We start from the raw sequence: 12,456 nt of genomic DNA, 5'->3' as shown, positions 1-12,456 counted from the left end.
CCTCCCACCTTTGTCTCTGTCTCTCTCACTCTCAAAAGTAAATAAATAAACATTAAAAAAATAATAAAGTGTACAATTCAATAGTTTCAGTATATTCACAAAGTTGTGCAACCAGTACTGTTACTTTCCAGAACGTTTTCATCACTCTCCAAGGAAACTCAATACCCCTTAGCCATCACTCCCCATTCCCATCTCCCCCAGTCCAGAGCAATACTAATCTACTTTCTGTCTCTATGGTTTCTCCTATTGTGGACTTTTCATACAGATAGAATCACACAATACAAGAAGACATTTTTACATAGCATGATATTTTCAAGGTTCAACCATGTTGTAGGAATGGTTGAATATTGTACTGTGTGGTTTTACCACATTTAGTTTATCTATTAATCAGTTTATGAACATTTGGCTTGTTTCTACTTTTTGACCCTTATGAATAAATGCTGCTATGAACTTTTGTATATAGTTTTTGTATACCCATTTTCAAATCACTTGGGTATACACGTTAAGAATGGAATTGCTAGGTCATAAGGTAGTTCTGTATTTAACATTTTGAGGAATTACAAAACTGTTTTTACATTCCTACCAGCATTGCATGAGGGGTCTAATTTCTCCACATCTTTGTCAACCTTTGTTATTGTTCAACTTTTTTATTTTAGCCATCTTAGTGAGGGTTAAGTGGTATCTCATTATGGTTTTGATTTGCATTTCTCTAATGACTAACAATTTGAGTGTATTTTCTTATGCTTATTGAGTACTCAAACATTTCCTTTGGATTAAAATCTATTTGAATGCTTTGCCCTTTTTAAATTGGGTTGTCTCCTTATTGTTGAGTTGTAAGACTTTTTTTAAAAAATAACTGTTTTTAGTATATTCTGAACACTAGACCATTGTCAGATAAATGATTTGCAAATATTTTTTCCCATTCCATAGATTATCTTTCTCCTTTCTTGATGGTATTTGATACACAAAAGTTTTAAATTTTGGTGAAGGCCAATTTATCTATTTTTTTTTTTGATTGCTTGTACTTTATGTTTCTTTATCTAAGAAACTGTTGCCTGATTTACTCCTATAATTTCTTCTGATTTTATAGTTTTAGCTCTTACAGTTAGGTCTTTGGTTCATTTTCGCTTAATTTTTGTATATGGTATGAGGTAGGGGTTCACTTTCATTCTTTTGCATGTGGAAGACTAGTTGTCCCAGCACCATTTGTTGAAAAGACCATTCTTTCTCTAATCTAATGTCTTGGCATTCCTGTTGAAAATCAATTAACCATTAGTGTGTGGATTTATTTCTGGATGCTCAGTTCTATTCTATTCACCTGTAGGTCTCTCCTTATGCCTCTACCACACATTATTGATTACTGTAGCTTTGTAGTACATTTTCAAATCAGTAAGTGTGAGTCCCTTCTATTTCCTCTTCAAGATTGTTTTGATTATTCAGGGCCCTTTGCAATTCCGTATGAATGTTAAGATTAGATTTTCCACTTCTGCAAAAGAGGCCATTGGTATTTTGATAGGAATACACTGACCCTGTAGACTGTTTTGAGTCATATTGCCATCTTTAACAATATTAAATATTTCAATTCATGAATACTGAATGTCTTTCTATTTATTTAGATTTTCTTTAATTTCCTTCAGCAAGCTTTTGCTAGTCTTTAGTTACAAGGCTTATCCATCTTTGATTAAATTTATTCTTAAATATTTTATTCTTTTTGATGATATTGTAATGTTACTTTTTCTTAATTTTCAAACTGTTCATTGCTACTGTGTAGAAATACAACGGACTTTTGCATGTTGATCTTATATTTTGCAGTCTTGCTGAATTTGATTATTAGGTCTAAAAGAGTTATTTTGTGTGTGTGCAGAAGGGGTTCTTTAGGATTTTTAATATATAAGATCATGTCATATGCAAATAAAGACAGCTTAATTCTTCTTTTCTAATTTGGATGACTTTCATGTTATCCTCTTGCCTGATTCTCCTGGCTACAACTTCCAGTACAATATTGAATCAAAGTACAAGAGTAAACATTCTTGTTTTGTTCATGCTGTTGGTGGGGGAGGGGAGCATCTTTTGCCATTAAGTATGATGCTAGCTGTGAGTGTTTTATAGATTCCCTTTATGGGGTTTAAGAAGTTCCCTTTTATTACCAATTTGTTGAGTGTTGGATTTTGTCAAATGCTTTTTCTGCATTTAATGAGATGATCATGTGTTTTTGTGTTTTGGGTTTTTAAAAAAACTTATTAATATGGTGTGTTACATGAATTGGTATTTGAATGTTGTGCCAACTTTTCATTCCTGGGTTAAATCCCACTTGGTCTTGGGATGTACTTCCGGATGTTGTATGTTGCTGGATTTGGTTTGTTAGTTCATTGTTGAGAATTTTTGCACCTACATTCATTAGAGAAATTGGTCTTTAGTTTTTTTCTTATAAAAGCTTTGGTCCTGGTATTGGAGTAATACTGGCCTCATAGAATGAGTTGGGAAGTAAGTCTTCCCTCCTCTTCTATAGTTTTTGAGGTATTGGTGCTAACTCTAAATGTTTGGTAGAATTCACCAGTGAAGATACTTGTTTCAGGGCTTTTTTAAAAACTTATTTTTTTAATTTTTATTTATTTTTGGGGGGAGAGAGAGACAGTTTTGTGAGCAGAGGAGGGGCAGAGAGACAGGGAGACACAATCTGAAGCAGGGTCCAGGTTCTGAGCTGTCAGCACAGAGCCTGATGTAGGGCTGGAACTCACAGACTGTGAGATCATGACCTGAAGTCCCAACCTTAACTGACTGAGCCACCCAGGCGCCCCCAGGGCTTTTCTTTGTGAAACATTTTTTATTATAACTTCAGTTGCTTTACTTGTTATAAGTCTATTCAAATTTTCTATTTCTTTTTGAGTCAGTTTGGGTAAGCTTAGGTCTTAAGAGGAATTTGTCCATTTAATCTCTCATGTGCAGATTTATCTACTATAATTCCAGACACTATTGGTTAGAAAAAATTTGAAAAATGAAGAATTATGATTTATATTAAATAAAAAGCCAAATATTTGACTTTTTTAGCTTAAGTACCCTAGAAGAATCTAGTGCCACTTTGATAATAAGAGATTTGAGAACTAACTCTTGAGGTAATTTATGCAAAGTAGAAATGTAAAACGTTTCTAAATGGTTTGCCCTAAGAGGAAGATCAGAAAATTGTCAAATATAGGCCCTTGCATTTGTGAATTCAAAGTGAATTTAGGGGGTGATGGGTGTGGAGGAGGGCACTGGGGATGAGCACTGGGTGTTATATGGAAATCAACTTGATAATAAACTAAGAAAAAATGAAGAAACCGTAAGGAAAACAAAAAGCTACACAAAACAAATAATAATTAATTCTGTGAAATTTAAAATAAAACATAATTGAATCTAAAAACAAACAAAAAAAACCAAAGTGAATTTAGTTTATTAATGAATAAAAAAATTTTTCCTCAATAAACATTATAATTATTTTTAAAATTTACTGATGGGTTACCAAAGAAATGAGATTCTAGATTGAGCGCTTTTCTGAGATCTGGGTAATTCATGTTCATTGAATTAGTTTTCTATTCCCTCTTTCTCTGTCATCTTCTGTAGAAAACAAAGAAAAGTAAATGATGGGTTATAAAGTAATTCCTCCTCAAAATTCAAATTGATAGCAATAATGTTAATAAGTCAATTTTATGTCAAAAAGAAAGCTTAAGGTAATTTTAATGTAGAAATGTTTTCATACAGTCCATTTTTAACCACTTTAGGCAAATTGTTTAATACTAGTATATATGTATATATATTTGTTTTTTGGAGGATACCTCACTGTTTCTTTTTAATATCTTTTTTTTGTCTTAAGATAGGGTATTTATTTGAATCTATTTAGTTTAAAAAATCAGTATTTAAGTGAGAGTCAATCACCTCTTTTTCATTCTGTTTATCTTGCCTCATAAATCTTTTTAAAATATATAATTATTTAATATTAAAAAAAATTGGACTTTACCAGGGATTTTGTTACATAGATAGTACATGTCTCTCTTCTTATCTGGTATACTCAGGCATTTTTTAAAAAAATATTAAATTGTATATAGAGAAAGAGAGATGACAACTTAGCTTAAGTGATATAACATAAGTGATATTGCATAATCATGTAATAAACTTACCAGGTTATTGGCTGCACAGCCTAATCTATAGGCATATGACTGAAGTAGAAAATCAATTCATCCCGAATTCATACATCACAAAGGATTCGCAGTAGCTGAGGCATCACTGCAGGTGGGAAAGTAGGAAGATGAAGCTTTTCAGGTACTCAATGAGGAGCTCAGAATATTTTTTCTAGAAGATGGAGAACCATGGGTGGATCCTGGTCAGTGGTGTGATGTGTTCCCTCTCGGAGCTCTGTGGAGGTGGACTTGATCAGGCAAGTCTTGTCTTTTCAAGGAGGACACCCTTAATCTCGTGGTGGACTTTTTGAGAAGCTGGTCACAGGGTCATTTTGCCTAACTTTTCCATCCAGACCTGAAAATTAAAGTTATTCCGGTGAGAATCTGGAGCACAGTCTGGGTCATATTACATAAACCAGGTTGGACTTTGAAAAATGGAATGTCCTATTTTTATACATTGCTAATAAAAACAAGCTTATGACTGCTCTCTGAAAATTCTAGGCAATACCCCAGCCTTTCGTTGTTTTAGTTTCTAGTACATTCGTATTAAAATGTTCTCTTTTTAGAATGGTTCACAGCAAAGGGCACCACTTAATTTACTTTATCTTTTGCATTCTGTAATGTAATACACATCTGTATTTCACATAGCTTTTTCATCGCAACTTTTCGACCCCTCCGCTGTGGATAGGTATCACTATTCCCATTTTAAAATTCAAGAGGCTGATGCTCAGATTAAGCAGCTTGGCCTTCATTACCGAAATAGCAGAGTTGGAATTTGAAGCCGTGTCTTTCCAATGCCAAAGTGTTCTTTTCCCCCAGTAGATCACCCTCTCTCCTTGATAGAACTTGTCTAATTGCAATGCCATTTTTCCTCCATACACCCCTTTTCCTAAACATTTTCTCCATGTCGTCTGAAGGCATTGGGTGAATTAAAAATCTGTTCATCTCTGGGTTAGGATAGCTCAGCTGATTTAATTGTTTAGCTTATGTAGCCCCTTGTTTCCTCCACAATAACAGGGTAAAGAAGAGCCAGAGGAGTTCTGTCCTCCAACACCTTACATCACTCTGCAGACAATTGGCAGTCAGGAGAGAGGCAGCTGCCACACTCTTTAGATATCTCTCTATTTAAAGTTCAAAGAGACCCTGCATGACAACAACAAAGAGGTGAGCGTGGCCCTGACCAACCCACCCAGCAACAGGAAGAATGGCTGAAAAAGGTAAGATTTAAGGCATCAGACCCTCTTGGCAAAACAGGTCCAAGCTCTCTGGTTTATTTTATGTTCCCCCGTATTTAGTATTTCTCAGTTATTCTTAAGAATGCGGCATCTCTGCTAAATGGGCCTTAATCATATACGTTAGCATGGCTACAAAAAAGACATTCAATGTACAGTTTATGGATCATGTCTATACATTACGTATACTTTAAAAAGATCAGACAAACAAAAGAGCTTAATTTGTTCATGCTTGTTTTGAAAGAGGAGTTAGAAGTCAGTTATTCTCCAGTGTTGTACAAGATTTGAGGTATTGTGGTGTGCTGGATCAGAATTGAGGACAGATCTGCTACTGAACGGCCATGTGAGTTAGGGGAAGCCCCTCTACCTCTCTGGGACTGTTTTCTGACTCTAAAATGAAAATAAATAAAATGGACTTAGTCATCTCTGACATGCCTCAGATCTGAATGTCTTACTTTCTGGTTTTAAAATGTGTATTATATTTAAGAAAAATGATTAACTCTAATATGACAAAAGGGGCTGAATGTATATTGTATCCAAGAAACACTTTATTACAATACCCATAGGAACTGTTTGCTCTTCATCTGCACACCGAGATATGCAGTATTGTCATCATTTCCATTCTACGGATAGGAAAACTGAGGCATAGCCAAGTATAGTCACTTGCCTGTGATCACATACTAGAAAGTGGTGGCAGCAGATTCTGAATGCAGACAGTCTTGTTTCAGAGCACAGTGCCCTTAAGGATACTTCCAGGTATAACCGTTTGGGCATGCTCAGAATTGGACAGAGAGAACCATTTTGAAATCACTCTTCATATTTAAAAAGAAGTTTTGTACTTGTTTGTGCCATAATGTAAGTGACCTATGCAAAGTATGTTGTGTTCCTATATATTCCTATTTCAAAACAATGCTACAGATTATGGTAAAACTTAAAATATTCGTGTTAAAAGAACACACATGCAGGCATACTCAGTGTTGAAATGCACAGTCAATTGTACTGTTTTACAATGAGTAATAAATAATGAGATATATACCTTTAGGGCTTTATTATATGTAAATTTTAGAATTGTATTAGAATATGCTTGTATAAGATACTTACAAATGCTCAACTAGAATATTGGTATTTTTAAGTTCTTTGAAACTGGGAAAAAATGTGAAATCACATATATGAACAGTTCAAAAATATTACTGCTATGTACTTCCACTGTAATGGCACCTTAATTCATAAAGGCTTTCATCCAAATGAGAGTAAAGGGCATATCATAATATTTGCCTTATCCTTAAAGTGATACCACAAGATAGGTAAAGAGAAAGGTTTTTTCACTGAGTGGTTAATGTTTTGCTCAAGGTCACAGAGAGATGGAGAAGCAAGGAAAACCCATTGAATTTGTGAGAGTTAAGAGACATTCCAACATTCCTGGAAAGATAGATTTAAACTATTAAAATTCATTTTAACTGCACAAAGTTTGCTTTTATAAGAGGGCCTCCTAATTTTAGAAGCGTCTTTTTTCCTGATGATTTTGTTTTAACAGCACATATAAAAAAACACTTCACTTTTTTTTTAAGTGATAGAAATGGTAACACGCAATTGCTAAGAATATGTGTTCTCTTTGTTAGCTGGTGGCACAAAACTAATTGTGTTTTTCAATCAAGACTATATCTGAGTCCTTAACACAGGGCTGTTAATTCTATATGATGCCTTTTTGTGCTCTTTTTGGATCTTTTTGTGTGGTGTGCCTGTGCAAGTAATATTTAAAAAATGATAATTTTATAAATTGCTTTTTTCAGAGAAGGGTACAAATAGACATAGGGGGAATCGTTATTACAATGTCTTTTATGTATGTTGGATCAGTGTTGGTTGCTCCATTGAACATGTTAACAAAATAGAATCTCTTCTCTAATCAAGAATGATCATATAAAGTATAATGCTTTTCTTTTCCTATGATACTTAGGATTAAAGTCAGCTATGAAGGCTAACAACAATTTTCAAAAACTTTCCCTATGTTATGATTATTTAGTTTAGAGGGAATTGCCTCGAGAGTCATTATCGATTATTTCTTTGTAAACAGCTGCTCTCTGTGCTCTTGAACAAATGCAGGGATGTGTTCTGTATATACTAGGCACACACACAGGAAGGTTAGAGTTTGCAAAGCCCTTACACATGCACAGTATCATTTGATCCCCCCAACAACTCAGGGAGGTAGATATCACAAGTTTCATTATGTCCACAAATAGGGAAGTTCAAGCTCAGAGTTGCCCAAGGTCACATAACTATGAAAGGAAGGCCTATCGTTTGAACACAGATCTTTCGTTTCAAATACCCAGCTGAGTCCCACATACCCTTTGTAAAACAGAAGATAATAATCATATCTGACAATGACTAAAGAGTGTATTTTTTTCTCTTGATATGATCACATTCCTTTTATTCTTTTGATTCAGACGATGTTATGCCAAAATGACCTACCTACTATTTTCTTTTCTTTATTTTTAAGCAGAATCTACAATATCACGCCTTCTGGTCCCAATTCTTCTCTTGATTGGCTGGATTGTGGGCTGCATCATAATGGTTTATGTTGTCTTCTCTTAGAAAGGTAAAGTTTTCAAAAATCAACTATGTTTATTCATAAAGACCATACGTTACTCCAGAAATCATCTTTTTCTGTTTTACTAATGGGACATTTTATCATACAGGCAAGAAGACTTCAGACTGACTTCATCTAGAAGAATTAAGAAAAACATGAACATGACAGATTATTAAACATTTCTCATGTAAATAACTGCAATGTTTGACATCACTTTCTAACCTTAGATTTTTAAACTGGTACTTTGGTATACATAAGAATCTCTTCAGGAACTTTTTAAAATTCCAACTACAAATAAAAACTATCAGAAAGTATAAATGAATTTCCCTATAACTTGGGAATAGGAAAAATGTTCCAAACTCTGACTAAAAATGCATAACCAATAGGGGAAAGTTTGGTAAATTAAATTACATTAAAAATTTTGGGGGATGCCCACCCCCCAAAAAAACTATAGAAAAAATGAGCTAGAGATAAGTAGAGATCATTATTCACAAAAAACAGATGAAATATAAACTTGCCCTTCAACTCTTGCTCATAATAAAAGAACTGTAATTAATACTGCACCACAGAACCACTGCTCACCTCGCAGCTGGGACAAAACAAAGATATTTGATGATATATATGTGAGAAAGGCTATGGGGAATAAAGCATGCTCATATACTGACGTTAGAAATTAAAAATGGTACAGAATTTTTAGGGGTGTTTGACAGTGTCTATCAGAATTAAATATGTGTTTAACTTCTGACTCAGCCATTCCTCTTCTAAGAATATTGGATTTCCCATGGATGCACACTGGTGAAAGTGCAAAATGGCCTCTGCACAGGCCTATTCATTAAGGCATAATCTGTTAGAGCAAAAACCTGGAAACAAGCCCAGGGTCCATTAATAGGGGACTGACTGAATAAACTGAGTTCTAGCTACATAATGTGTTACTTGGGCTCTGTGAAAAGGAGTGAAGGGAGTCTCTGTATCCCGATGTGCTGTCATCCCCAGGTCAGAGTGTTGAGTGAAAAAAGCCAGGTACAGAATTACTTATGCTACCTTCCTGTTAAATGGAAGGGCTATATCAATATGCACTTTCTTATTCAAGGGCTCAATGTTCTTTTCTCCAGCACTTTAAAACAGAAGGTAATGTTTTAAAGGAGCAATAGAAATGAATTTTTCTGTATTTCCATGTTTCCACATCCAACCAGATCATTTTCTCAGAGAACAAAGAAAGCTTAGCGCAGTAAAAAAGAACAAAAATTTTGGAAGTCAGATTGTTTTATCCTAAGTTGGAAATCGTTTGAATAGTTCATTAATCTCTCTAACCTCAGTTTTCTCAACTATAAAAGAGGGATAATAATATTCTCATGGAATTGTTTTGAGGACCAAGGATCTAAACCTGCCTGATCTGAATCAACTGAGTCATTTGTTAAAAATGCAGATTCTTGAGCCCCTTCTCTAAGAGCTCATTTTGGTAGGTCTTGAGAAAGCCTATTAAAAAATCAATTCTCCAGGTGATTTTTATTATCACAGAAGTTTGGAAGACACACTTATAATGTATGTGTGTATATAAGCATTCCTCTGGATACATACAGACATTGATCCACGACAGCTTATATTGGTAAGTCCCAACCACTTTTCTGTTTATTGCTGCAGCAAAAAGTTAGCACTTATTATATTATATTTTTTAATTACATGAAGTATAATGATACATAATACTGTTTGTCCACTATTTTCACATATGTGAATTTTATTTTCTTAATTAAACCTAAGCCCTTTATAGGTGAATCCATTTCTTACCTTTACAACTTATAGACTATAGTTCAAAATAGACAACTACTAAATATGAACCAAACGGGTAATTACTTCCCCCCTACAATATTCCTAAATACACAATGTTGATGTTCTAAGTTTGAACTTTAAAGATGTTGAAGCAATTTAAGTGGAATTGGAATTTTCAGAGAAGTGACTAGTGAGCTGTGAATAATACACCCAAGTAGATGATTGCGTACTGACCTTACAAGGCATAGAAGCTTGCTTATATGTTTTTAAATTTCCCAAATCTTCAGTTTACATTTTGTCAAAGTGCAGTTACACTTATTTGAGAAGAAGAGTATGAAGGGTTAACTGTTTCTTGACATTTTGATTAAATTAGTGCCCGGCCTTACATCATCACAACACCCACCCTAAGCCTCTCCTCTACCCCAAAACCTGTATTGATATCAGAACTGAGAAATACTCCTTTCCTAATACCTGTTAGGACATAAAATATAAAAAACTTTAAAGAAAGCTGTTTATCCTTCTCTGTGTCTGGGAAAGGTGACAAGTTTCTCTGAGTTTTGAAACGTTGAAGGAAACTCCTTCTGAGCTACCAAGCCCAGTAGGGCGGAGAAAATTCCCAAGGATAAGTCCTGGAGGAGAGGTCCCTGTGCACAAACAGGTTTCCAAGTAATATGCATCTATCGATCTCATAATAAGATAAATCTGAATTTCTCTTTTTTTCCTGAGGAAATTTCCTATTTTTACTTATTTATTATTTGTTTTATTTACTGTCCTTTATTTTTGCTTATTGCAGTTTCTCAGACCTCCCTGCCCCCCCCCCCCACTTTTCTTTTTGGACAAGCACAATAGTTCCACTGAAAACATAAATATACATTAGCCTGAGGTTCCTTTAGAGGAAAGAAAGAAGAACATCAAAAGCAGAATATTTTGAGTTGGTAATTTCCCAGAGAATGAGATGGATAGATGTTTTATTCCGCTCTCCTTTGAAAGTGATTTCTTGTTTTGCAAAGTGAGATAGGTGTGCAATTTCTTACAAATCATCTGAACAAATCATGAGTGGGCACAGAGTGGGGTTTTTTTCTTTTCTTTCTTTTCTTTTTTTTTTTTTTTTTTTTTTTTTTTTTTTTTTTTTTTGGAAGGAGAGAAATATCCCAGGGCTTGAGATTTGGGCCATTACTGAGATTTAAGACCATTTTCAGTAATTTCCCTGGGCTGGGCATACACACCCTTATACATTCAAAATTCCAAATGACACATATATAGAGCCGATGAAGTTATTTTTAGAGCTTATGCCTGTGACTATTAAAGGAAATAGGATATTGATTAGAATCTTGATGCTGAATGAAATAGGGTCATGGAGAGATTGTTTTGAGTTATAGGTTACCTGCTCTGTAAAATTGGCTCAGAAATGGAGAGAAAATGGAAACAGGCTTAAAAAGTGGTTTGCATATTGATGTGCTCAAAGCCTCTAACCTGGCATCTCATTTGTTTTCTCTTGTGTCTACCATGTGAAGATATACTCAGGATAGGATGTATTTGCATTTAGAAAATGCAGTCCCTTAGTCTTATCAACACAGTGATCTCATCAGGATGTTATAGACATTGGGCATATTCCTCATTTATCTTGCTAAAGGTAGAAACTTGCTTTGGAGCCCGTTGACATTAGATGGAGAGATTGCTTTGGACCTCTTCAAGCATATAGCCAGACAAGCTCAATTTTGTTTTTCCTGTCATTTTCTGCTCTTATCTTTATTTAATACTCTCTCTCACTCTCTTCCTATTTCCCTGTTATATGTAACCAACGTTTCTGGTCTCAGTAGTACATGGGGAGTAATGACATCACCTTAATATCAATAATTCCAACTTTCTTGGCTCTTGCAACCTGCTGCTGAGGAAGCCAGGAAGGTCTTGTGTGGCTCACATGGGCTTATGAATATGTCCCCTGCTCTAGTCACCACGTCTCCTCTCCAGGACCCAGCCGTGTCTTGAAGGCACTGTGAGTGTTTTCCCATTTCCTCCATCTCTGCCACGGCAGCTCTCACTGGGCCTGTATGCTGGTCTGTGGGCAAGTTGCTGTTTGTGGAGTTCTAAAACAGTGCTGCCTAATGTCGTGTGTGCCTCAGGGCTTAACTAAATAGTTCTTTTACTTTTTATTTTCAGCCTCCCCTCTCACTCCTTAAGGCCCAGGCACACATCCAGGGCAGGGCCAGACAGACTCAAGTGACACCTGCCACACTGAATTCACAATCACTGGGTCAAGTTCCTCAAGCCTGACTTCTTTGAGAAGTTCTCCCAGGAGTCTTCCTCAAAGTTACATAAGCAGGCTTTAGTTTATTTGCCATGTCAGGATGCCAGACATGCCGAGAGTTGTCGGATCTCACTGCCACTTTAGTAACGCATCTCGATTCTCAAGAGTCTTCTGAAACAAATAAGTAGGGTCACTGGTAATTAAGACAAAATACTGGTCTCATCTCAATCTGCCAAACAGATTTAAAAACCAGTCGATTGATTAACCATTGGAAGAGCAGTACTTTAGAATTCAGTGTTTTTAGACATTATCATCTTGGTAAGCGCTTATCTGACCACCCATACCTTCACTCACACACACACACACACACACACACACACACACACACACACAAGCAAATAGGGTTCTTTATTCTTCCTAAGTAAGACATTTTCCCCTTTGCATTCCCCACTAAATGGCAAGCCTTCTTTT

At 35.3% G+C, this 12,456-nt stretch overlaps 1 protein-coding gene across 1 annotated transcript in view; it reads left to right on the top strand.

The window, feature by feature from the left end:
* STRIT1 (small transmembrane regulator of ion transport 1) overlaps positions 1-8,166 on the top strand; it is a 31,489-nt gene extending 23,323 nt beyond the window's left edge. Inside the window, exons 2-4 of the mRNA XM_077750093.1 lie at positions 5,172-5,371; positions 7,884-7,979; positions 8,080-8,166. Coding sequence (XP_077606219.1) covers positions 5,359-5,371; positions 7,884-7,975 — 105 coding nt within the window. The 5' untranslated portion in view covers positions 5,172-5,358 and the 3' untranslated portion in view covers positions 7,976-7,979; positions 8,080-8,166. The remainder of the gene's footprint in view (positions 1-5,171; positions 5,372-7,883; positions 7,980-8,079) is intronic.
* Positions 8,167-12,456: the final 4,290 nt, after the last annotated feature.

This window comes from Crocuta crocuta, unplaced genomic scaffold (genome assembly GCF_008692635.1).
Source record: "Crocuta crocuta isolate KB4526 unplaced genomic scaffold, BGI_CrCroc_1.0 scaffold19, whole genome shotgun sequence".
NCBI lineage: Eukaryota > Metazoa > Chordata > Mammalia > Carnivora > Hyaenidae > Crocuta > Crocuta crocuta.
Note: the sequence above shows the minus strand (reverse complement) of the source record. Positions and strands in the feature narration are given on the sequence as shown.